Here is a 26,580-nt window from a genome sequence, read left to right on the forward strand (position 1 = left end):
ACCTAAATAATTTGTTTGTGATAAAAGAACCAGTAAAATAATCAAAAATAACATGCTTTTTCTCTCGAATATATTGTTATAATCATTTGTTTCAGATGTACTGCAATTACTTTCTGTATAAAAATTAAATTTGGTGTTCAAAAAGTCTTTTTTCAAACTTGAGTCTTAAAAAAGAGGGGATCGTTTTATAATCAGAGTCGTCTTATATTTGGGCCAATACGGTACATTGAACGGATTATGGAAGAAGTCAAGTGAGTATTTAACAGATTCGTGCCCAAAACATTCATAAAATTAAAAATGAAGGCTATTATGCCAGTTCTTATCAAAGAATACAGAAAGAGAGATTTTGTGCCATCCTCGCTGGACTGACTACTTGTCCCAGAGTGCCTTTTTTAAGATTAGGAATAAATGAATATGGCCTTGGTGTGATGTTTTTCGGCGTCGCTGACAACCTTACCTTATAATTCCCCGATCGGGATTTGCGAGGCACGTCTGGCCAAATGTTTACTGTTCATTACGTTTAATGACTTCTTTTGTTTGTGAGCTGTTGACGGGAAATGCAAAGTCTCGAGTCTCCGCAGGCGCTCGCTCGACTCTCTTAATGAATCTCCAGGGAGATTTGTGACACAGTAAACAGCTGAGATTGTGTTTTGCAACACTTTCAACAGTCTCTCGGGATTTACACTTCACTCACGCAACGACGACCGTAGAATTGAGAGGTTTTGCAAAAAATAAGAAATTCAGCGTTGGGGGAAAATTACTGTATGCCATTTTAGCCAGTGTAAGCATTATTCATGTTTTATGTATTTGTAGAATTAATACATATGGATTATATATAAAGATTGTAAATATACCACAACATGCTACATGTGATCAAATAATGGATTTGGGGAAGCAGCATTTTTTTCTTTCATTCACCAATTGTACGTTTGTGTTACGCTTAAATTCGTGATTAATGATGAATATAGAAAATACATACCGACCCAAAAAATTATTGAAATAAAAAAGATGATCAAATTCAATATGTGGGTAATTTGGAGGGAACAAAATACACGTAAAAAAAAAAAGAAATTGGCAATATTTTTTTCTATCAACTATAGTTTTACTTTGTAATATCACCATTCCCCACAAGATGGCAGACTGTTACACTTACACTGAGTTGAGTAGGACAAATTATTTCGGGTGGATTTGGAATGATATTTGTTTATTTGTTGTTGGCTTAGCGGATCTTTTATCATGCATTAAAAATGTACAATCAAAAATAAAATGATTGAAGTTGCACATCGCTGGTTGAAATCCTCCAAGTGTGACAGCAGCCAGCGATGACAAACTTCTCCCACACACACACACACACACAAATTCAAGGCGTGCTGAGTGTGAAGCATTAACCACAAGGGATATTAAGGCGTCTAATTGAATAAAAAAAAAAGAGTTTGTCTCATCTGCACTACTGGGATTTTCAATTGATTAGGATGATGATTTTAGCGTTTCCCTTGTGAGCCAAAATGCCTTCAGTGCTTTTTTTTTTTTTTTTTCCCTCTTGTTCTGTATTTGCAATTTAATGATTCTATTTGTTCTGTCTGAATGGTAACTCTTGGAAATGGCTTGGTGAACTTTTCCTGTAAATGCCATTTACTCTCAGATGACTAAGCACTTGAATGGATGAAGAGAAAAAAGGCCCAACTTGAAGACCAGAATCAAGATTGAGTTCCAATTCAACACAAAGGGACAAGTCAATGATGTTACTTTTGCGACCTTGGTCTTTTCAAAGGATACTTTGGTGAAAAAGAAGTCCATGGGAAAAAAAAAGTGCTCAAATTGCACTGATGCTCTTGTTGTCATGGGTGACATCAACACCAGCTTGAGTTTGAATCTCACCCCGGGGAGCTTCACGTTCGCATAAAGTCGGCGATGGAGGGTGCACGCCTGGGATGGCGCTCTGGAGCTTCCGAGGTACGTACCGCAACGACACCCGGCCTCCCTCCATACTTGCTCCTTGTGTGCACGACTTCACATAGTCGTGCTTCTTGTCGGTGATTCCAACTACCCAAGGCACATTATGGATTTATCTGTTCAATTGTTGGCAAGGGGTCAGGGTTCAAAAAATCTAATGTCAGAATAAGCTCAGTGCAGCTACCGAGCAGCGTCCCTATTTTTGGTTGCAAAATGGAGATCAAAGTTCACGTCTGAGCTCACACATCCGAAGCCGTGACACAAAACAGGCTTTCCGAGAAGTATTTTGGGTTTGAAAGGAGTTCTGAGCGGTTGATTGCATTTATGATATGCTCTACTTTTCCAGCTCAAGATGTTGTCCAGCAACAGCACAAGGTTCAAGAACTTCTTTCTGCTGGGCTTCCCAGGCCTGGAGCCTCAGTATCACGGCACCGTGTCGGTGTTGCTCTTGTTGCTCTTCCTGGCCATTGCTGGGGGGAACATCTTTATTTTGCTTCTCATCAAGTTGGACCGAATCCTCCACAAGCCCACCTACCTCCTCTTCTGCCACCTGGCCCTCACTGACCTATTCTTCGGCACGGTCACGCTGCCCCAAGTCATCTGGAGGTAAATGTTTCATATTGACTTCTTATCAGGGACTGCTTCAAGGTTCCTTTTGTTTTTGGAGGTTTTATTGTCATGATTTTGTTGGGGATCTAAATTTGGGCAGGTACTGGCTGCACGAGCCATGGGTGGCCTTTGCTGCCTGCTTCACGCAAATGTACTTTGTGCACTTCCTGGGCGCCACGCACTCCTTCATCCTGATGTTGATGGCCCTGGATCGATTGGTGGCTATCTACAACCCGCTGCGCTACCCCGCCGTGGTCACCAACACCGCCGTCACGTTGCTGTGCGCCATCTCCTGGCTCATGCCGGCGTCCTGGATGGTGGCCGTGGTCATGCACGTTGTCGTGTTGCCTTACTGCGACTCGCACGTCATCCGCCACTGCTACTGCGACCACAACAGCATCGTCAGGCTCAGCTGCGACCAGTCCCAGGTAGGGCGCCGCACGCCTTTCCCGCCATGATCCAACCGTGCGCATTTTCTAACACAGGTGAATAAGTTGGCCTTCCCCCTGGCCATGTTCAGCCTCCTGTGCCCGCTCTCCTTGATCATCTTCTCCTACTGCGCCGTCATCGCCACGGTAGCCAAGAAGTACGGCAGCGGGAGTCGGAGTAAAGCCTTGTCGACGTGTTCGCCGCAGCTGCTGGTCACGGGCCTCTACTACACGCCACGCTGCTTCGTGTACATGGCCAACCACCAGGGATATCACTTCACCGAGTCGGTGCGCATCGTGGTGATCATGGTGTACAGCCTGCTGCCCGCCGCAGTCAACCCGATCATTTATTGCTTCAAAATGCAGGAGATCAAGCAGAACATCAAGAGAAGGTTTCGTAACAGGAGGACAATTCAGACGCCGTAGTGGCTTCGTGTTTTTAGCACTTTTCAATTTATGCATAAAAGTGCTGCAAACAATATTTGTAATTTGAAATGATATCTTCAGTTTACACAATCCTTCTTTTAGTCAGACCTTTTTTTTTTTTTTTTTATCTCCAGAGCCACAAAATGTTGCCACCAGCACAGCGAGCAAAAGAATGACTTCTTAAAAAAGAACAGAAAAACATTTATTTTACGATAGGACATTCTTGAATGTCGACAGCTGCACTTTGTTGATATTCGAGTGGTTTTCAAACATAATACTTACAAGGAGGATGGCACATGGAAAAGAAGACTTTTCAAAATAAAAACAGTACCATACAATCAAAAGCGGGAAATCTCATTTCCGAGTGAGAAGGAACACCTAGAGCGACTTAATACTGTCCTGCTGGCAGGGGAGAAAAACGAGCACAAGAAAAGTCCCCCAAAAGGGAAGATATGTATGTGGTTGTTTTTTTTTCTTTCCTTAACACTGTACAGTACATCTTAAAAACATTAAATATTCACATGTTCCATCTGAACGTCAACATGGTGGCTTGAATACATTGTGGTTGGTTATATGGCATCGACAAAAATTCAGGTCCCTCGCCCCTCCCTTGCCTACTCATCGTCCTCCTCCTCGTCTTCATCGTCATCTCCCTCCTCTTCCTCGTCTTCCTCGTCATCATCGTCCATCGCAGCTGCTGCCGCCGCCACCGCCACCGGCGCCACTTTGCCCTTTGTGCGATAGGCCACGATATCCTACGGCGAGACAAAATTATTTTGTGCATGCAAAAGTCTACACACCCCACTCAAATGCCACATTTTGGTGATATTAACAAATACGACAGAACATTTCAAAACTTGTCCTATTAATGTGAACCATTAAAAAAAAAAAGAAATATTAAACAATGAAATAGGTTGGTTGCACAAGTGTGCACACCCTCTTATAACTGCAATGTGACATCTTACCTTGTCGTACTTCTCCTTCAGCTTGGCTGCCTTCTTCTCGTAGGGCTGCTTATCCTCCGTGGACGAGCCGTTCCACATCTCTCCCAGCTTCTTGGCCGTGTCACCGATGGACAGGCCCGGGTGCTCGCCTTTCACCTTTGGGCGGAAGTCGGCGCAGAACAGGAAGAAGGCCGACCTGTTGGCACGCGTATTGTTAACCATTCGCTCGAACTAGCCGAGCCTGAACGGGTAGCCCCGCCTTTATTTGAGGTCAATGGAAGGTGTACTCACGGCGGTCTCTTGGGGGCATTGGGGTCCTTGAAGCGCTTCATCTTCTGTCCCTTGGGGGGGATGTAGTTCTTCATCTCGGCCTCATAGCGCACCTTGTCCATCTTAGCCATGTCTTCAAATTTGCCTTTCTCCTTCGGGGACATGGTCTTGAACAAAAGCAAATACACAATAAGCAGGCCTTTTTTTTTATAATTGTCACATTAGACCCCATATATTAGGAGGTTGCACTGTGTCCCCCGTACTGGAGTTCGAAAGCCTTCCCGTCATTTCTCGCTTACCTTCCATCGCTCAGAGCATTTCTTGGAGAACTCGGCAAAGTTGACGCTTGCCTCAGGGTGCTTCTTCTTGTGCTCCTCTCGGCACGTTTGCACAAAGTAGGCATAAGAGGACATTTTGCCCCTTGGCTTCTTTGGATCCTTCCCCATTTTGTCTTATGCTGCACATACGAGAGATTAGATTAGACATTTATTTTAAGAAAGAATGTAAATACAACACTATGGAGATGCACTAGCAATATGCAAATGTATGACTAGGGGCTTTCTTTGTCTGTTTAATGGGGCTGGAGGGAGGACAATGCAAAAGTGGCTGCCTGAGAAAATGACTGATGATCTGCAGTCCCACCACCTTGATTGCGAATTAAATCAGAATTTAATGCTAACCTGTGCTTTCCAATAACCGCAATAACGTATACGAGGGCAATTTTAGCGTCAGGTGAAAGTTGTCAATGAATACATTAGCATTAGCTCCGCCCTTAGCGATGGCTTTGTGTCCTCCAGCTTGTTAGCACACCGACAGCGAGCTAACCATTTCAGGTGGCTGAGCTGGGGCCGACGGCTAAGGGTAGGCCGTAGGCCCTTCTTGCTCGTCACATACCGGTGCCACGCTCGGAAAAAGTGTCATACTGAAGATGCATTAGTGGTGACAATAGCATATTTTCTAAATTCACCTTCTCTACCAAGTGTGGGCTTTTCTAGCACGCTACAACGAGACGAGGCTATGCTAGGCTAAGCTAACGTAGCAGGCTAGCTCTCGGAGGTTAGCGCTCCGTTGACACAAATGCGGACGTTACGCTGACCCACGCCGTGAGTGTGTGTGCTGACATTGGGAGGAGTCAGCCGTCACCCCACGCTATGGAAATAGACCCACTCCCCTTTTAAGCGTTTTTCGCCTTCCCCAAAATGAGGCACCCTTTCGACAGACTCCCTATGCTAGCATCCTTGCCTATCGCTATCATTCAAGTAAGTTCACCCTTTTTTTTCGCCCTCACACCTCGACACTCGCGTACGGGTGCAGGCAACGCGCTCCACAGTCAAGGCTGCGCTCCACGCTGCACAGAAACGCCCAACAAGTTGGCGACAAGCAAAGGCTTACCTGGTGCGTGCGCGTATCTGTCGTCTCAGACAATGGGACAAAAAGCGCGATGTGAGTGCGCAATGAGGATGAGGATGATGATGATGCTCCTCGCGTGTTTATCCTGATTGTCGGCAGCCCTGCGGCCGGCGGACATTGGCTACAGCCGAGCCCCCCGCGAGTGTCTAATTGGGCAAGCGGCCACTTGAACCGGCGGGACGGTTGGCTGATGGTATGGAGCTGGCTGCGGGACGCCGTGGCGCTAAACTCGAACGGAGAATACCGCGACTGCGAGCGTGCAAGATGCACAAGTGGAGATAGAGCGGCGCCACAAATTGGGGATTAAAGAGAGAATCATAGGACTCAAATCAAACAAAAAAGTAGTCCTCCCTATCTATCGTTACCTGAGTAAGTGAGAAAATTGACTCTTTTCGAAGAGTGATATATATTGTTTGTTTTGTTGTTGTTTGTTTTTTATTGTTTTTATTTAAATCATGTTCGAAGTAAAGATTCATTCGTTCGTTCGCTCGTTCTTTCATTCATTGTACAAAGTAACTAGTCAAGTAGCTTCAGATTTCAATGGATGTCAATTAGACAAGAAGTTTTGATCATGGTTAATTACAGAAAATTGTGTGATTAATAAATTAAAAAATGAAATTGCTTGACTGCGCTTGGTGTAAAAATGTGGCAATCCCAATAACCAGGCACGACCTTTCTATTCTCGCACCAGTCTCACAGACTCATGGCATCTGGGAGCTGAAGCGGGAAGGTCGCGGAGGGGCGGCCCGAAATTTAGTCGCCTTCGATCGTGCTCTCGGGCTCCAGCTTGGAAGTCTCCTCAAGAGACTTGAACGTGATCCTTTGAAATGTCAACCTTATCTCCTTTAAGATACACCACATCACAGTAGTAATTTGGAAGCTGACCTTCAAGTGCTCATATTGGCCTCAAGGTGTCGCCATAGTGGCACATTTCAAAGCCTCAAGCAGTATTGGCAATATTTTCCATCATGCTCGAGTAAGAAGTGGGAAATGCAAGTGGGAAAATCTATTCTTAATCGAACCCTATCAAGAAGACCTCGAAATCTTTAAGTAGAGTTTAAGTTGTTTATATGCGTTTGTCATCCAAGATCGATTGGGAGCTGTCATTGACGACGGAGCGGTTGCTAAGGAACTGTGATAGCAGGGCCAGCCCAAGCTAATGTGGCGCTTCAGGGCACATTTTATAGGGCGTCCCTCTCCAGCCAACATTTGCATATGCTGACAGAACAAATCCACTTCTTAACTTTAACCTTACACAATGGAAGATTTCCTTCATTTCCTGTTTGTCCATCTGATTGGGAATTTTGCGAGGCCGTGTCGTAACTAAATGATTGGCATTTCCGTGCCCCCCATTAACTCCAAGTTTCATTGCGACTGCAGCTGCAGGACCATCGCGCCTCATCAACAAGCAGCCAGTCTTTATGGCACCAAATATTGCCACGTTTTTATTTCTGCACTGAAGTCTTTACGAGGACACATAAATGACTGTGATTGATTTCAAGGAGACAAATTGGCTTCCTCTGTCGTCACCCTTAGCGACTTGAAATCAACTGCACTGAAATCAACTTTTTTTTGGGTTCCTCGCTGTAAGGTCGTGGCTTCCCGGCGCCAGGAAAGGTCTTGTGAGAAGATCCTCTGAGCTCGGATTAGGTTAGCACCACATCCAGCATATTCTCTACATCGCAAGCTACACAACTTGGAGCAAAATATCAAGTTGTGATGTGATATTTGACGCCACCTCGCATTGCATTTACATCATGAAAATTGACATTGCAAAATCAGTATAGCACATGAAAGCATAGGATGAATGTTTTGCCTGCAGCTCCGATTTGAATGGGTACCGTTCGGCTTCCCAAGCGCAGCGGAGACGACTTGGTCCAGCAAAATCAATCAAGCCTGCGTGTTTGACGTGACGCAGTTCTGTCAAGGTGAACCTCCTTTTATGGCTTTGCAATCGATAGGAGTACACTTGAGAGGGGGAATGAAGTCCTTGCAAACACTGCACCATCCAATCAGGCGCCTTCTCGTGATTCCTTTCATTACCGCTGATGGTGACACGCCGAGCCCAAAGAGGCCCATTTAGAGGGAAAAAAAGAAAGCAGAGAGCGCTTCTAGTGGAAATTGCGACCCGGCGATGAGAACCACAATCTTCTGATATGGTTTTATGAAACGAAGGTCAACACGGTATATAAGATGAACTCGTTGAGCCTCCCAATGTGCGATGGGGACAATTTAGTGGGTAGCTTTTACAGAAAGTTTTGCAGAGGTGACTTTTGAGGCGATACTTTTTCTTAGGAGTTACGAACATCATTGAAGATTTTTTTTCCCACTTCTTGCCAATTATTTGAGACCTCACGTAATAGAAATAAACTAGAATAAATCCACAGTCTGGCCAGTCGCCTCCTTGTGAGAGGCCACCAGGGTGTCCTTTCTTTCCTTCCTCCTGGCAGCTCGATATGGAATCGTTAAAAGTCGTTTTTTTATTTCATAAGACTAACTTTTATTGTGCCGCAGAACTGGACACCGTTGTCCCAAAAGTGTGCTCCTCGTTCACTTTATTGGTCATTGTTGGAATAAATGTCATGATTCTTTCTGTGTTGGTCTGTTTCAGCATGCATACCTCGAGATCGACATCCGGGACATGTGGACACTCCTGAACCCGAGCCTTAGTTGTTTACTGAAGTAAACCGCCTCCTGCTGCCGTCTCGCATCTCACAATCTGCTTGCACCCTGAGCATTGTTCAAACTGGACAAAACCAGTTCAGACTGAAAAAAAGAAGGCATGGAAATAAAGGGACAAATGAAATCTTCAATGTTTAGCCTCACTCCTTTTATCATTTTTATGCCATCATTTTGTCCACTGTCTTTTGTTGTTAACTGCGGTTATGAGCGCGTGTCTCTTTTATTGGAAGCCGCGGCTGGAGGTGGGAAAAGGCCAGCGCAAAATGATGGCATTTTATTGGCTAATAATAAGCTGGTGTAACCTTTCCAAAGCAGTTAATGCGCACAAAGCTGGGCCTGCAAACGGCTTTAGCTTGGCCATGCCAGGAACTAAATGTGAAAAAATATTTTCAAATGGCCCTATCCGAGGGTAGACACTTTGCCATCAACGGTGACCGTTCCCTGAGAAAATCTGCAGCGACCGCAGGATTTGGGTTCCAATAAACCCGATCACTTCGTATCGGTTGGAAGATGGGGAAGTGTACTTGGAAGTGCAATTTAAGGGACAGTGAGCCAAGGTTGTAAAAAAAAAAAAAAAGTGCACATCCCTTGGTTTGTTTTATAGCCCTCCATTAAAAAAAATGTGGTCAAGCTCTGAGTGGTATTTTTTTTGTACTGTCCAAATACCCTTTGAGTCAGGCGCATATTAACAAAAACTCAGGCACGTTTTTGATGGTTACTTGGTAACTTGATGTTAAAGGATTGATTACCACGTGCAGTTCTCAAACCTTGTGCAGAACGTCTGCACGCCACACAGTGAGGCTGAAAGAAGCGATGCGTGTGCGCGGGATAAACAGTGTCGTTAGATGTGGAAATAACAGCGTGTTGCATCACGGGGAATGCGTGCAAAATTGCATTTTGCACAGGCCATCGTGTACGATGCCAGCCAAGCGCGAGAGGTCTGCATTAATCCCGCAGAGATCCTTTAAAGGCGCCACTTTAGCATCTCCACCTTAACTTGCTCCCCCTCCTCCTCTTCACACATCCTAATGTCAACACTACGCTATGATTAAGACAAGAGCTTGATATTTCTTTTCCATAGTGGTAACTAATAGCAACCGTTCCCCGATTGGTTTCCGTGCGCGGCGACTGATTTCATTCCAGTTTTGAAAATGCTAATGAGGACGCTCTGTCTCAAATGGATGTGATTTGTGACTGGTGCTATAGGGGAACCAAAAAAAATATCACGTCTCAGTATGATGCAGTGCAGTTTGACGCAACCGTAAATCACAATATCCACAATAAGCATGCAGAGCTCCCTTAATATATTTTCCGCGTTGAAATAAACTATAATACCATTAAATTGTTCCAGCCCCCAAAAAAATCTTTATAAATTTGAACATGTGGAGAACAGCAATAGATTATAAGCACTTTGGATAATGAATGATTTTATAAAGCGTAACTATCACACAAATAGTACACTTGTTTTCATTTTTTATTAGGGCCGGAGCAGCAACCGCTGCATAAAGCCCCAGGCAACCTCGGTCACGTATGAGTTGAGCCAGGGAGACCAAATGCAGCTTGAACCAGGAATTAGTGAAGGGAAAGGGAGTTGGAAGGGAGCTAGGCGGGGAACCGAAGACACAGACGGGATAGAGACCGACCGACAGACACAAGTCCACTTGGACAAGAGGTTAAAATTCTGACCGTGAGCCTCCAGACAGACCGGGAGAAAACCAGACGACAGGAACAGGAACACTGGGCACGGACAGGAACAGAACAGTGGGCACGGACAGGGAGAAACACACGGGCAGGGTTTAAATACACAGGGTAACAAGAGGAAGCAGGTGACAGACGTTACAGTAACGAAAGGGGTGTGGCCGCAGGGAAGTGCAGGCCGAGCGTGCTCTGGAACGGACGTTACAACTTCAAGCATCATTGGGACACATTAACATTAAGGTTACAGCTCATGAAAGGGATACAAATAAAAAATAAAACACCCATTTTCCTTATCCGTGTTTATCTAAAAACAAAAATGACAAAGAAATCGAGCTGATTTCTCAAATATCGATGCATCGACCCAAATCTGGGTGCAGTGTCTCTCCTGGCCTGCCAGAGGGCGCCCCTGAGTCGCGCTGGTGGAGTGACGATGCTGCCTATCACCACGAGAGAAGAGAGAGAGAAAAAGCGGAGCGAGAGCTCCCACTCGCGCTCTGCCTCGCTCCTCACTTCACTCCCCCGTTTGCTCGTCAAAGTGCTCGGAGCTCCAACGCTCGCGTCGTATGTGCCTTGCGGCCGCGCTTAGATAGCCCCCGACACGCCGAGCTGCCCGTGCGGGGCCGGAACCGGTGTCCCTGGGCCTCGGCGAACCGAAACGACAATGATTCGCGACCAGCAGTGCCAGTGGCACGTCGCGGGCTTGCTGTTGCTCTCCCTCGGTGAGTGGCCGCCCTCACTTCACTTCGCTTTGACTTTATTTTTATTTCTTTTTTTTTGCAACAATGCTTTGTTGTTGTTTCATCACAAAAGACGTGACGTTTACACAAGTGGCCGCTGACAACTTCCAGAGGAAGTTTGCAGGGTAAGTACTGGAACGTCAGAAAAAAAGACAACTGCCAGTGGGGGCAAGTAACGGAGTACAAATACTAAAGTTCCTATGTGTACTTTGAGGGGGTTGACCTTTGACTTTTTGAAACTCCTTGGTGATGTCAGGAAGAACGTGGTGCCATTTTATGCTAGTTTATGAATTTGTTTACCTCAAATATTCATCATGCACATACACTAGTTATTAGACACGATACACTAGTATTAGTATAAGTTATCCTTAAGAATGAATTGCTGTATCATGGAAGATAATCAGCTTTGTGTTTTAATAAAAACAACGGGGATGTTTTAGATGGATATTCAAATGAATTGAAATTCTATTTATCCATTCCATTTTTTGGATACATTTTCAAATAGAGAAAAATTGCACCCGTTGATGTTTGATTTAACCAATACCTCAGCAAAGAAAAGAAAAAAAACTCTGCAAATAGGTGAACCACGACCGAGTGTAAATATGAACTTTGTCAGCATACTTTACCTGACATTTTTATTTAGTTTTGTGCTATGACTTTTTTCCTCATCTCAAATATGCTCCTTGGCTTGGGGCGGCGTCCATATTGCGTCTCCTGGCACAGGCCTCGCGCTCCCATTTGATTTAATAACCAGAAATTGCTTGCCACGTTAATGAAGCCACCCCACAAAGCATGTGCGCAATACGGGCGGCGGTCACGTGACCGCACGATACTGCGCCGCCTGTGCCAAAAGCTTGTTTGTCTGCCACAAATGTGTTTCAGTGGGTTCAGGGCATCTTTGTCTGTGTAGAATATAAATGGCGGCACGCAGGAAGAGGTCAGGAATGTGTGTGCTTGTCCAGTCGTGCCAGTTTTGCTACTGTCGAGTGTTGTTGCTGTGTTTTTGTGTGTGTGTGTGTGTGTGTGTCCTCCCTGATGTGCGCTTGAGAGGGCGGACGCTGAGCTCAGAATTAAAAGCAGCAGCAGCAGCAGCAAACATCGGGGCTACCTTCCAACTGTGACATTTTGAAAAGGGAAAGTGAGTTTTATGCGGCTTCCGTTTGAGAAGCTGGAATCTTTGCACAGCCATACATTCATCTCCTTCAGTCCGTTTCTACGTCCGCTATGAAAGAATGCAGCAAAGAGGATCAATAATTATTACGAAGGGCGACAGAGAATGTAGCTGCCGTACATTGCGCTTCCTTAAAAATGTCTGCTTCTTTTCAGGGAAAAAACAAAACAAAAACATCTCCCTTGAATTACCTTTTTTCTATCGCTCCAAAAAATCGCTCATTCATCAAAATGTTGGAATGTGCCGTACAAAAAGCCTTGGCTACTTTGCAAATCCACTTGAAAGAAGTTACGTTTTGAAGGCCGCCGTCCTCTTCGCGCAGCTCAGAATTTAAATGCTGACTCGCGGCACGGCGGGAGGGCCGCCCTCCATCATCATCTCCTCCATCTCCTCATTTAACGCTGACGGTGGCTAATTAGCTTCCCCGCTACCACGCGACACCTTCTCCAACGTCGCCTTCCTTCAAGCTCTGGATTGTCTCGATGCTCTGACCCGCCGTCATCGGCGTGTGTGTGCTCTTGAACCTGTCCGTGGGTTCACCTCAATCTTAAGCGCTCACCAAAAGTGTTTTTGGAAGCCAAACAGGAGCTCTGAAAAATAGATGAGATTCCCCCTCAGCGCCAGGAATCACATCTGGCTGAGCCACCGCACACACGCTCACTTGCTCGCTCGCTGACTGGCTTTGAAAACAAAACAATGTCATATATTGCCGTCCGTTGTTTTTATGCCGAACCCGGCTGCATAATGAACGTCTGCAGGCCGGTCGTTCCCGGCGAATGGCGCCTTTTATGTCTTCATCAACGCTCCCGAGTTGTCCTCTAACAGCTGGCGCAGCACTTTTTGTACTTTCTCAGCGTGGCCGGCTAATAGAGGTCACCATCGTGGCCAACCGCTCTCGGCGTCGTGTCTCATTTAATAACAGGCGACTTTTTTTTTTTTTTTTATCGTATTGATTCTTGGGAATTTCTCTACGCGGAAGATGCAGGTCTCGAATCAATGCCGGAAAGAAACCGATCATGGCGGCCTAATTGTAAACTATGATGGATGACGATGCAGTCGACACGCACTCAAATATGTATCCGCCAGAAAGATTTATGTTAATCGTTTCGATTCCCCAAAATATCTCTTCTCGACTTTTCACAACCATATGTGTGGCTTCGAAATTCAAGGACGAGGTTGTCTTTGAGGGAGAGTTTCTGAAATTTTCCGAAAGGGCCTCAAGAAAATGTGTCTAAAAGGCGTTTCTTTTTTTTTTTCTTTTTTCTCGCCGCAGGTCGCATGCTCTTGGCCGCCGGCAGCTCCGAAGAAGCCTCGCAGGTAAGCAAGCATTCCGGCTCATCTGCTGGCAAGGTGAAGTCTCACTCGCGCTTCCTGCCCTGTTTGCTTTTAAGACTTAAATTACCTACTAAAAGAAAACAAAGGTTCCCCACCCCCCGTCGCTAATTGCCCGGTGATTTGCTTTGGGATCAAAAAGCTGCTTTTTTCCCCTCACATTGGCACTTTGCAGCGTGATAAATAATGAACGCTTTTGCTTTTCGGGCGCGCCGCGAGCATGTTGACAGCGAGCCTCTTTGCTTGCAGCCCGGCTCGGCTGGGCCGGGCCGGGCGGGGGTGCCAAACGGCCCTCTCGGATCTCGTTTGCCTTTGTATGAACTTTTCAACCAAATGTATAGAAGGCTTGAGGAAAGGTGGCATTGTGAGATTTCAACAAAGACAGAATGAGCGAGCAGCTTACAAGCGGCGTCAAAGTGACAGCGGGCCGACTCGCACGCGTTCTCTTTCAAAGACAAAAAAGAATGGCACGCCAGCGGGAAAATACGGAAAGACTTCTCACGTCGCGCGTTTCGACTTAGTCAAAGTCAAGGTGAAGCTAATGAATGCAAATTCATGATGGCTCTTTGGGAAATTTTAACCAAACAACTGGAGACTCGACTCGAGTCATATGATTCGAGTCGCCGCTTTTGTGATTCGAGTCGAGTCTTTTGAACAGGAACGTGTGCGGACGTTCTAAAAAAAAAAAAAAGAGTTGACATTTTTTTGAATGCTACATCTATTCTTAGACGTGGCGGTCTCTGAAACTCTGACATCTTTGGACCTTGAAACAAAGCAGGAAGAAGGTCGTCATTTTTTTGTAGCGCATTTGTCAGAATCTGGACCAACAAGCGAAGGGTTGTTAGCACCCCGCCCTCAAATACAAGACAACACTAACAAATTAAGAAGGAATGCACATTTTTGGGTCATGCTAGTGCTCCAGATTAGTTCTGGCCCAAAGCGGAAGCAGAGCTTGAATAATAGCACAGTCCAAAGAGTCGCTTTGGATCAAGTGTGAATTGGCGGATAAATATTCAGAAGAATAATAAATGTGATTTCCGAGAGGGCCTCGGCACGGTTTCGTGCTCGGGCTCTAATTACTACTCAGGCTTGTTAGTTTTGTAAACTTGGCAAATTTATTTTGCTTTTAATCTTCTCAAAGCAACGCCGCGCGTCTGATCTAATCACTGTTTGGCTCCGAGTTGTTTCGATGAAGGTTGCGATCAAACGAGGTAAAAATGAGACGAGGAAGCGCTCCCGACGCCAACCGGCCGGACATGAGAAAAAAATAATCTGGTTAAATACTCACCTGCTCTGCTCCTGTCTCATCCCGATATGCTTCGCTGCTCGTTTGGTCCCGCAGGTGCTTGGAGAAGATTTTCAGGAAAAAGCAATCAAAGTTTGGACTCCGACATAGATTGTGGAGGCGCCTGTGATGGAAAAACTGCATCATGATGTTGAAATCCTTGTTTATTGCTCTTCTTCCGGCAAAATCATTTGCATGGACGGTGTGTCGATGCGCCGCCAGCTCTTCCTCCGTCACGGCATGCCGCAGCATGGAATGCTTGAGTTGACCCAAAAGTCCTTAAGCAGCTTAATGATGGCCACCTTAAAAGTCGGAGCCATTGTGGCCGCCGCTCATCAGCCATTCGAGCGCTTCGGCTTCAAATGAGTCACACGGCAAGGCTGTGCGGTGACAGTCACCCCCTCCTCTCCGAACCCAGCGGTTGCCCGGGGCAACAAGATTTAGACCACTGTCAACAATTTTCTCCAGTCTGGTGCGTTTTCTGGCAGCTGAGCCGAGCGAGCGCTCATAATAAAAGCCACGGCCGCGTGCAATCTGAGTGAACGATGTCTCCCCTTACTTCATATTTTTCTGATTGGCCGCCATGTTAAAATCCGTAAATTTAAATATTCTAAAATAATTCAACAATGAAGCGTTCAAGTATAGTGTATTCAGATTCAAGTAGTTAATTTTTTTCCTACTGCGGCCCACAGTGGGCAGTCGAGTGCTTGTTGCTACGGTTACGGCCCCTCTTCCGGCCTCCCGCTACTTAATTACATCCTTAATTTACCTTGACGGGATGCGCGTAATTACACATGGCGCAATAAAGTCGCTACGGTGATGGAGTGTGACTAATAATACAAGTTACCATCTCGCCAAAGTACATACGTACTGCCCAGTTGAATCCACCCAACGTCCATTGGAGGAGACAAAATGTGACAAGGAATGCTTGAGAAATAAAAAAATGCCACGACATATACGCAAAGCTAACCACATAAACCGACTGGGCCCGATACTGGGAAAGTTGTTGCTGCCATCTAGTGGTGAAGCATTTGAATCGCACTTAAAAGTCCAGTTTGCGCTTGCAACAGAAAAAAAAATAGCTTTGGAATTTCAGACACTTGTAGTTCATCCTCTTATCCTTCCATTTTTTTTTTTAATCGCTAGCACTTGACCGTATTTTAATGTACGCAATTGATTCCACTGAGTGTTAGAGTCGAGTGTTAGATTTTTGCCGCGGCGTTTCGCAAACCTGCAACCTTGAGTGGGTCTCGCCATCACCGCACGCAAAGCTAATGTGACCTGACACATATGCAATCCGTGCGTGCGTGTGTGTGTGTGTGAGTGTGTGTCTTCGGGGATGGATTGTGGCGCAAGGCATGAGCTTATGTGTGAAGAGCTTCCAAAGCGAAGGGCTTTCAGGGCATCTTGATCGCTTACATAACACTTATTTTGTTATGTAGGTGGAATATCAAGGAGTTTGCAATCCGTCACACTCGATTTGTTTCGAGGTAGCAACAAGACTATTTAGTGGGCAAGATTTTATTATTTACAGAGGCGCTTTAGTAGAACAATAGCAAAGCAGGACAAAGTGCTTTGAGCAGCGTGCCAGTCATGCAGGCAGTAGTAATTCAGTGAACCGCCGTCATACTGCGGTTCATCTTTCACGCCCTAGTGATTTTCGAGTGACCTTTTTTTAAAATGGATTTTTGCAGTATAGTACATCATTGGTAGGGGGGGAAAAAGTCAAAACAATCTAGTAACACCATCAAGCACCCAAAGACATGAAAACACTCTCAAGGAGCTGCTGTAGGTCACAGCTCACGCCCAGACACTCACACGTAGACTGATAGGCCACGCCCCTTTGAGGTACACACTATTGGCTAACTACACTTGGGTGTGGCTGGTCATGAATCAAAAGAAGCCTCTCTTTTTTCTTGCCCATTATCTATTAATACTTCGCCAGTTTCCCGGCACAAAAGACAAGGCTTCAAAGTTGCGCTCGGCCTGTGATCGATTTCCTCGTCATCTCGAGCGCTATCGGCGGAATTAGCATTGCGGCGAACCTGTCGCCGTTCCTCCGTGGTGGTAATTACTCGTGTGGCGTCTGTGATGTTTTGCTGCAAAGCGACCACGTATAAGTTTCTTCTCAACTTTTGAGTTGTTGTTGTGCAACCCCCGCTCTTTGTTGTCAGACTTAATAATGAAAAACCTCTCTCTCTCTCTACTTTTCAGACTCTGGAAGAAGATGCGCACGGGATCCCTGCCAGGCGACTCGGTGAGTCTAATCACAAAAAAGGAAACAAACAAAATCGAGGAAAGTGCCGACACGACAGCCGGTGTTGCAATGACGCTTTAAGCGAGTACAAATGCGTGTCTATAAATATGAATGCATGGTAGAAAACCAGCAGACTCGCGCTGCTTATTAAATAAACATACAGACTTGAGTCATCCATGCCGACTGAGTCACATTTGGCAAATCCCACATCGACTTGTTGTTTCTCAAGCTATGCGCCAATGACAGAAACTACAAGTCTTTCTTTCTCCCATGAAATACGTATTTGCAATATTGGAGATTGAGCCTGGGCACCACGCACGCACGAATCACAGTGACCATTGAGTCATGCACACCTTCATTTTCGCACCCCTCCGCTGAACTGACAGCGGCGCCCGAGGGTCACGGCGCTCGCCCGACCGCCCTCCTTCCCGCTTTGGCAAATGTCACTATTGATTTGGGCCAGCCCAGCTGCTGGCCATCTCCAGATGCGGAACATATTTCACTTTAGCGCCCTTGATCCTTTTAATCAGTGTCGGCCGGCTGACCTCCAGGCTGACATGGCCACAACAGAAGCACAGGTTCCCCTCGTGCTCCTCCTCACTTGAATAGCCAAGACTTTATATTTTAGCCTAACCCCTTTCAATCCTTTGGACATTTCATCTGTTCCAAGGTGACCTGAAAGTCTCATCTCTTAACTCCAAACCAAAAAGCTGCCTCGTGACTTGAATGAAAGCTTGAAGGCTACTCTGGCACAATTTTTCTAACTGATCACTTTTCACCAGCGATGACCCCAAACCTGGCACGGACGAGAGCACATTCGCCATGGGTGGCGGCGAGCCCGTTTCCGGTGGTATTTGACAGCCAAAGCCGGCCGCATTGAGTATTCACGAGCGGCCGAATGCTGGCAGGTGCTGATTTTCACAATGTTCCCTTCCTCCTGCAATTTGATGATGAATCGAAAACCATTAGTGTTGAGTCCAAAGCCTGCCCGTGCGTTCCGTCTTAATTAGCCCCACCCCCATTTTTATTTTTTATGCCCCAAGGCACAGGGCACAATTTTATCTTCACAATGATGGATTGGGAAATGGTTTATCTGATTGGGCTGTCAGTCGGGGCTTTGGGCAAACGTGAGCGCTGGACCGTTTAGCGAGCTAAGCAGAAGGACGTTTGGAGGTTTGCTCTCTAAGCTCGGACGCTTTGTCAGGGTATCGATCGGGTCTTTGTTGTGAGTGACGAGCTGTGCACCTGGGATAGCGCAACTTTGATTTTGTGTTATTGCAAAGGAGGTCGTTGCCTTGAGCCTTTTCTACCGAGAGTAGTTTCCTTCGCCACCGACCGCGATTACATCCAAGTCGAGAAAACGTTGCAGATGAAAATCCTGCTCTAGCTGAGTTTTCTTCCTTTTTTCCAATTTGAACTTATCTCGTGCGGATCCTATCTTCAAGTACACTATGATTAGATTAAAGTGGTGATGTTGTCGATGTGCAGCGCCGCTCATTTAAAAGCCAAATGAGTCCAAAAGGCGGAAATAACAATTGATGAGCCTCTTACCTGCAAACGCCGGCAAATGTGTTTCGTGCAATTTGGGGCCGGCCGGGCCTTCTTCCGAGCTGCCGCCGACGTGTCCCGACTCGTGACAGCCGCCTGTCGACACAAGGACAAACAGATGTCAAAAGTGGAAAAAGCAATGGCCATCCATAGCAGTTTAAAATATTTCGCTTTTTGTTCCTGCCACTCACCTCCATTTTATTCGACATAATCTTAGAGGCTTTTTTTTTGCAATTTTCACTCTGACAGGAAGCAGCAACATCAATCTGGACGCCACGGAACATAAAGGGAATGTGTTCCCCGCTGATATAATCTGGTTCTTTTCTCCACGGCGATGACATTCGCCTCACAGACGAGTGCACCGCCCGCCGCTCCGGCTCTGATGTCGCCATTAAAGCGGCCGGCTCGCCCCCCCGCCATTTATCTTCATGTGACATCCATTTAAATGTCTGCAATAGTGACGGATGATATTGGCTGCCCAAACAAACGCAGAAGACCCTCCCGAGCTCTCGTGCGGCCTTCTTCCAACCGAAATGTGTCCGTCTTTGGTGACTAAAAACGAAAACGGCAAGCAGATCATTGGAGGGTGGAGCCAATTGTGAGTGGCGAGACTCGAAGTCGCGCATCGCTTGGAGTGCTTTGGTCCAGACGAGCGGGTGGTTATGACGCGCCAATGATTAATTGGACCAGACGGGCGCGAGATGATGACACGCGTACAGCAGCTGTTCACTCCGTCGTCTTACAACACAAGCGTGCGATTGCCGTGTCGGCCAATAAAATGTTTGATGGCAGGAGGAGGCCATGATCGCTATGACACACGCATGGTTCCTGACTTTTGGGGCCTTTTTGTGTGGGGCAGATCTTCAGCAGATGGTGTTTGTCATCCAAAGTCAGAGCAACTCTTTCCACGCCAGGCGGGCTGAAAAACGGCGAGAGGATTTGCTCCAGCAGGCGCACGCTCAGTCCGAGGTAAGATTCGCGCTGGTTCGATCAAGTTAGCTAGGTTGCAATGTTGGGAGCGTCTTCATCGCATCCTGGAAAGAAAAAGAAAACAAAAAAAGAAAAATATTACGCTAATGTAAAGTTCTTTACGTTGTTGTCTTGCAGAAACCGCCGGCGGTTTTGCTCCTTCACACTTTATCCGACAATGAGGGAGACTGGAGCATCCTTCCTCTGCTGCCTTAGTGAGTTCAATGGGGGAAGGAATTTTGCTCATTGAGTTTTGCCTCGCCCACAATTTGGGATTTTCCTCCCGCCGGTTCTTATTCTCTTTGAGAAAATGAGGCTATATCGCTTTGAGGATTTGTCGGAAAAAAAATTAGGGTGAGCTTCTCGCGTGAATTCCATTTTTTTTCTTGTTCCAAGTGGCCAGAGGGAATATGAGATGCATCAAAAAAAAAAAAGTTGCTTTTCAAACTGTATTTCTCTGCGCCCCCAGTTTGTCTCGCACCTTCGGCAAGAATTCCTCGTGGATGGTGTTCCTGGAAGAGGAGACCGGCGTAAAGACGACGAGGCTCGTCGAAGCGCTCGCCAAGTTTGACGAGAAAAAAGTAAGCCGTCTCTTCCAACTTTTTCCTTCTGTCTTTCTGAGAGAGAGAAGGAAAAAAAAAAAAGGCAAGCAAGCGTCAGGTACAAAGCGTCTGCTCAATTAGGAACTCCGCCATCTGCTCGCCTCGACAGACGTGGCAGTCGTGTCGCCGCCTCTGCCGCCGTCGTGCTAATTAAAAAGGCTCCTGTCTGGTGGTATCAATTTGATCTTTTTCCACTTTTTTTTTTTCCTGGCAATGTGGGTCGAATGTTGAGAAAAACTTGTAGTAGCACTCAGCGTTTGAGTAGCGAAGTGTTCAAATGTGGTGGATACACAGACACTTCCTGGATTGTTTCAATTTTGTATGAGTCAGAACTCATACAAAAGAAAAAAAAAAAAGAAAAACCCCAACATATATATAAAAATGCAGCTTGGACCGGGGTTTATTGAAAGGGAAAGATAGTTGGACGAGAGGATAAGGGGAACAAACTTGCAGAACCGGCAAACTCACATAACTTAACGGACCGACTGACAGACTGGCTAACCAAAACAGAACTGGCAAAGACAGGAAGCAAAAGAATCAAGAAGGACATCAAGACATCAACCTCTGGTCCCAGGTCAAAGCGGCCGACCTCCGAGGGTGGTCTATATAGGGGGCAGGTGTTGATGATGTGGTCGGCTGTCTGCTCGGAGTTACCGCACTCGTACGCCCCACTGCCGCATAGATGTGTTGAAGCGCCCAACAGGAAGTGAGGGGCAGACAGAACTTAAATACAAGACAGGTAACAAGAGGCAGGTGACTGTGATTGAGGTAACACAGGAGGGGAGGGGTGACGCCAACAGAAACCATGGTAACATAGGACATAGGGTCGTGACAGGTCGTGACAGGTCAGCCACAACTTTGGTTTATTCATATTTTTATTTTCTCCCCCATTTTGTGGTGAAAGGATGTTTAGTTTATTCATTTGTATTTTTATTTCTTCAGAAAATGGATGGATTTAATTAAATAAATTATTTTCTTTTCTATTTATCAATTTTTTTGCTTCAGTCAAATGCGGCTCTTATTGGACGTTGGCAGTCTTTTGGGTGATTTACCAAGAAGTGCTTTTGATCAGGAATGGTTCCTGGGGAAGCCGCTCCACGACGACGAGTCGACCATCATTCATCACTACGCCTTTGCCGAGAACCCGTCCGTCTTCAAATACCCCGACTTTGCTGCCGCCTGGGCCTTAAGTGTCCCCCTGCTAGTCCGGTGAGTGAGCGCATGTCAACGTTGTGTTTGAAGATTCTCAAAGATCACAATTAAGTTTTTTTTTTTTTTCAAGGCTCGCCAACAAAGTCCGAGAGGAGCCACTGAAATCGGACTTCACCATCGACCTGAAACACGAAGTGTGTCTTGTTCTCATTCTTCTGATGATAGTGCAGTATGACCATTACTAAAAAAAAATATATAAAAAAATACGCCAACATGAAATCCGTAGTATGTTTCTGTATCAAATCTGCAGAAACAATAATAAAAATAAAAAAACTGAAGTCACTGCAGGTCACATGTGTCCCGGCAGGTGGCCTTGTACATTTGGGACAACGGCAACGGTCCTCGTTTGACCGCCGTGCCCGAGCTGTGCACGGAGCTCGAGGACTCCCCGAGGGCCAAGTTCTGCGCCACCGCGCTGCGCCCCGAGCCCCCCCCTTGCGTGAGTATTTGTCGCGCCAGCAAAAGTTGCCAGGCAAACAAAAGCCCGACACAATGGGCACACAAGAAGTTCCGATCTGGCAGCAGGCCGGCGAGGTGTCACCGGCCTTAGCCTTAGTGTGACACGCACGTTTGTTTGGCTTTGTGTATCTGTCACTTTGCTGTTTGATTTTTTTCCCATTTTCTTCTCTGGAAAGTGCAACAACAATAGCTAGTTTTCATTTACATCACAATAACCTGAAAAAAAACAAAAACCTCAACTTGCCTCCTGCGTCCTTGACAAGTCTGTTTTTTTTCCCCATAAAAGGGTGAGCCGGTACGTCAGGACAACGTCTTTGTCGCCGTGAAAACATGCAAGAAGTTTCACAAAGAACGAGGTGAGTGTCGCTTTGTCGCATCCTTCCAATTGCCGAAGGTTTGCTCCCTTCTTCTGTTCCGCTCAACCTAAAAATGCAGAAGCTTGATTGGCACTGCCGTGAAAAGCTTTTATTTCCAGCTGCAGCCAGGCGCTGCTGTAAATGTCAAATCAATTTTCCATCCCTTGTCTAAATGTCATCTGTTTTTTTTTTCCTTGCCATTTGTGAGTTGTAGCTATTTATTAAGAGATTATCTTCCAATGTAACGCAGTGCCCGTCATCAAGAAGACTTGGGAGAGGGACGCCGTCTACCTGGAGTACTACAGCGACCACGCCGACGCTTCCATACCCACCATCGATTTGGGAGTCGCCAACACCGAGAGAGGTGAGCGCAGTCGGCGGAATGGAAACTAGCTAGTTAGCCACGGGCTACAAAAAAATAATTGTGTTCCTCCCCTCCTGAGTGTCCTAAAGTTCCCATTTTTGCTGTGTCACTTACATAAAGTTGCTTTGACAGAACGGCGTGCCCGGCGCTCGCCGGAGGCTACCGGCCACTCGGGGCCGAATTATCCCAGACAGCCGATCGCTATCGGCGACTAAAAGACGGCCTTAGACTTGTGGTGTTGCATTCAAAAGGGATGAAGCGTGGGGCTTCGGAGTCGCTTTGAAAGGAGCAAAGATGGGTAGTTTTCCATCCGTGACGCCGGGCAGGCGTAACGAGGCATCCGAGTCCATTTGAAACGCTGCTCGGCAGACCGCGACGGACTGCGAAGCGCGTAGGAGACCCGCTCCGCCGTGTTCAACCTCTCTTTTCGAGTTTTGCCGACCGCTCCCCAAATCAAAACACTTTATACATCTTCTCAACACTCCATGGCACTTGCAAAAGAGGGACATTGAATTAATACATGTTAAAAACGTATTCCTGAGAATTCCCAAGAATTTGGGGAGGGGTTAAAAAAAAAATATATTTTTTAAATTCATTCTTAATATGCATCGTTGCCAACATTCCATTTTTATCTAATTGATGGGTTGTTGCAGCCAAGATTAAACTGCATTCAAAACTAACCTTTTTTTTTTCCGTTTCTATGCATGCCAATACTTTCATTGACAGGTAATTTCACGTTGGTCGATGTTAATTAATAAGAAATGCCAAATAGAGAGGAGATGACTTATCCTTGGGAGCGAGAAAAAAAACAAGTGAGTTCAAAGCAAACGGACATGCATCATTTCCTCCTGTCTGTTTCTTTTTGCCACGACAACCCGCGGCGTTATGTTAATGACGCCCGGCAGTCACCAGCCATCTTCGCCTCGCCGCTCTCCTGTCGCTTTTTATTCCTTACCGAATTTATTTCTCTTTGGCTGGCACGCAGCGCATTAATGCGCTGGCACGTGAAAGTGCGTCCATGTCAAGCGGAGGTCAACAGATGTGAACTGAGCCGAATGATGGACGGGCGCAAGTGCTTTAATGCATAATTCAGCAGCGTAGAAGCAGAACATCAGGAAAAAAAAAAAGCAAAGAAAATCACTGTGGTAGAGTTCATTGATAAACACTGGTGCTTTGCTATGCGTGTTATTCACTCGTTCACTGCCAGTCCAGTTAAAATGGATCGTTGACGTCTATCGTCGTCAATGGCAGTGAATGAGTTAATGTAGGATTTGTACATTTTACAGTGGTTGCCTCTTCGAATCAAGAAGGCGCGACTTATTGTCAGCAGCCAACCTAGAGCTTCCTCTACGAAGCGTCGGCAAATGAGATGAAGGAAATGTCACGTTTGCGTCTTGACTACCTGCCGAGAATGCCGCTCGAGTCGCCGTGTTCTCGCGAAAATAACATCCCGGCCAGCGTTGGCATTTTGATGTCAGCCAACGGCAGGCGCCTCAACGAGGAAGCGCCCGCTCTTCCCACCGGCGCCGAACGTCACTCAAAGCGAGCCGCCCCGACTCGGAAACAAGCCGGGCTCGGCGCCTTTGTGCATCCCCCCCCTAAAAATACAAAAAGATGAGCTTTTGATTTCCTCCCTGTCAGCGGTTCAAGGTGTCTGCTCTTATTGTGTATTCAGTCGCCAGCTGAGACACAAAACAACACCTTGCCTGCCCCATAATAAATAATCCAGTCATGCGTCTTATTCTCGTCTTGCCACCGGGGATTTTCCGCTCAGCCCCGATGAGGACAAAGATGGCGTGCGTGCCTGCCTGCCTGGTCTTAGTTGCAATAACTGTTGGAAGTGAGCAGTGCCCTGGTTGTGAACTGGTTTTCACGGCTCTGAACTGGCCCGTTCATTTCTGACTTTGTAATTCTAAATTTTTCTAACCGTTTCTCGCTTGCAGTTTGGTCCTCAAACTAGTTTTGACTTTTTCTGAAGTCAGTCTTTCTTCCTTCAGCGCTGTCAGCCCACTCCCGTCCTTTCAAAATAAAATAATCTCCAAAATGGCAACTTGCCTTTGCAGGTCACTGCGGGAAAACGTTCGCCATCCTCAAAAGATTCGTCAGCGGCGCCGTCCCCGACACCGAGTGGCTCCTCATTGTGGACGACGACACGCTGATCAGGTTGTGCAAACGCTTCATATTCCGATACTGTGACAGATGTCCCTAAAAAAAAAAAAAAAAAAAAAAACGCTTTTAAAATGTCGGCTGCCTTCACGTTCTGTCCGTCGAGTTGCTTCTCCATGTGGAATGCTGGACACGTGCGGTACAGCCTGAGGGACCGCACGTATTCCCGCACCTGTGGATGATGTGTGTGTTAGGAGTTTGTGGACTTATCATGATGAGTTGTGTGTTAGGAGTTTGTGGACTTATCATGATGAGTTGTGTGTGTGTGTCAGCCTCCCCAGACTGCGATCGTTGCTCAGCTGCTACCAGCCGCGGGAAGCCGTGTATCTGGGCGAGCGCTACGGCTACGGCCTCGGCCAGGGAGGCTACAGCTACATCACGGGAGGCGGCGGGTAAGCTTTGCCGACACGCGCCCCCGCCGGATGTATCGCGCAAATCCCGTTATCTGTCGTTTCAACATAACCCGCTCGCTTCAAAAACGCCACTCAGCCAGCGGCGTGAATTTTCCATTTGCAAGCTACGCATTTCGGTTTGCGGCTCAGATTTTAAATGCGAGTGCGTCGTAATCGTCGCGCTCGAGTTGTGATGCTACTCGTAAACGTTCAGCGTAAGCATCAACGGGCACGCGTTGAGGATTTAATTTGTCCCCTTTGGGAAGAAAGCAAATCTCTTCCATGTTGTTGCCACAAGACCAAAATTCAGACTCGCGTCGTCAACAGCTCCGAGCGTGCACCCGTAGCCTTTTTGGGAGCCAAGTGTGTCGAAGCACGGCTGCTAAAAATACACTTTCACGTTTCCTTTTCATTGATTATGATTCTTTTGTGCAGCATGGTGTTCAGCAGGGAAGCGGTGGCGCGGCTCCTGCAAAGCGGCTGCAAATGTTACAGCGACGACGCTCCCGACGACATGGTGCTGGGAATGTGCCTCAACGCTCTCGACGTTCCCGCCACGCACAGTCCGCTTTTCCATCAGGTGACCGACCAAGAAAGGCTTTTTGTATACAGATGGGGGGTATTTCAAAAACAACAACAGCACTAACAGCAAAAACACAAATTGCATTCCGGGCAGCCTTGTTAATTTTTTTAAATTAATCAATTAATTTATAGAAAAATATAATTAATTAAAACCATATATATATATATATATATATATATATATATATATATATATATATATATATATATATATATATATATATATATATTTTTTTTTTTTTTTTTTTAAATTAAGCATCACATTTATCTGCTGCAGGTAGTGCTTCAGAGACTTTTAAGTACCTTATGGCATCCCTCCAGCAGATTATTGCAATTAGCAGTCTTAAAAGTGATTACAAAAGCCATCTTTGTTTGGATTGTGTCTTTTCTAACCCAGGCCCGGCCGGAGGACTATTCAGCGGACTTACTTGCTCACCAGGTGCCCATTTCTTTCCACAAACATTGGAACAGCGACCCCGTAGTGGTCTTTAACCAATGGCTGAGGGACGGCCGCCATAAAAGCCCGGCCAATGAAAGCATCAAGACGGAGCTGTGAAATCAAAAAATAAAACCCACGACTGAGCCTTGGAGTCAAGCAACAATGCCGTGCGTGTGCTATGAGCTTGCTAATATTTATATATGTTCAGTATCAGATGGAAACGGACGGGCAACGTTCTCCCCGTTCATGCTGTCAAATCTATTTTTAAATAAATGTATGTGCTTTTTAA

General features: G+C 46.3%; 3 protein-coding genes and 1 long non-coding RNA gene across 7 annotated transcripts; 3 read left to right on the forward strand and 1 right to left on the reverse strand.

The window, feature by feature from the left end:
* Positions 1-2,305: 2,305 nt before the first annotated feature.
* Positions 2,306-3,992, forward strand: LOC125971959 (olfactory receptor 52E8-like). Its single transcript, XM_049725158.2, is given in 2 exon segments — positions 2,306-2,559; positions 2,663-3,992. Coding segments are annotated over 2 exon segments (1,008 nt in total). The 3' UTR covers positions 3,417-3,992.
* LOC125971958 (high mobility group-T protein) lies at positions 3,594-6,281 on the reverse strand. 2 transcript variants are annotated; one of them, XM_049725156.2, is made up of 5 exons: positions 6,023-6,281; positions 4,930-5,087; positions 4,652-4,797; positions 4,382-4,556; positions 3,594-4,171 (listed from the first exon to the last, which is right to left on the reverse strand). In XM_049725156.2, exons 2-5 carry the CDS (start codon positions 5,074-5,076, stop codon positions 4,031-4,033), a joined length of 609 nt encoding a protein of 202 aa, XP_049581113.1. In that variant the 5' UTR covers positions 5,077-5,087; positions 6,023-6,281; the 3' UTR covers positions 3,594-4,030. The 2 variants fall into 2 exon arrangements, with proteins under 2 accessions (XP_049581113.1, XP_049581114.1); XM_049725157.1 differs by lacking the exon at positions 6,023-6,281 and adding an exon at positions 5,598-5,748.
* LOC125971960 (uncharacterized) lies at positions 5,740-8,853 on the forward strand. Its single transcript, XR_007482665.1, has 2 exons — positions 5,740-5,889; positions 8,652-8,853. It is a non-coding gene; the product is annotated as an uncharacterized lncRNA (long non-coding RNA).
* A 2,010-nt stretch (positions 8,854-10,863) lies between these two features.
* Positions 10,864-26,580, forward strand: b3glcta (beta 3-glucosyltransferase a). Of its 3 annotated transcripts, XM_049725153.2 has the most exons (16): positions 10,864-11,139; positions 11,231-11,282; positions 13,602-13,645; positions 17,160-17,202; positions 19,610-19,719; positions 19,858-19,934; positions 20,189-20,300; positions 21,394-21,530; positions 21,604-21,667; positions 21,841-21,972; positions 22,279-22,348; positions 22,599-22,712; positions 24,776-24,875; positions 25,151-25,270; positions 25,706-25,850; positions 26,250-26,580. In XM_049725153.2, the coding sequence occupies exons 3-16, from the start codon at positions 13,607-13,609 to the stop codon at positions 26,406-26,408; spliced, it is 1,422 nt and encodes a 473-aa protein (XP_049581110.1). In that variant the 5' UTR covers positions 10,864-11,139; positions 11,231-11,282; positions 13,602-13,606; the 3' UTR covers positions 26,409-26,580. The 3 variants fall into 3 exon arrangements, with proteins under 3 accessions (XP_049581110.1, XP_049581109.1, XP_049581111.1); XM_049725152.1 differs by lacking the exon at positions 11,231-11,282; XM_049725154.2 differs by lacking the exons at positions 10,864-11,139; positions 11,231-11,282; positions 13,602-13,645 and adding an exon at positions 16,894-17,012.

The sequence above is a fragment of the Syngnathus scovelli genome, chromosome 7 (genome assembly GCF_024217435.2).
Source record: "Syngnathus scovelli strain Florida chromosome 7, RoL_Ssco_1.2, whole genome shotgun sequence".
NCBI classification, from domain to species: domain Eukaryota; kingdom Metazoa; phylum Chordata; class Actinopteri; order Syngnathiformes; family Syngnathidae; genus Syngnathus; species Syngnathus scovelli.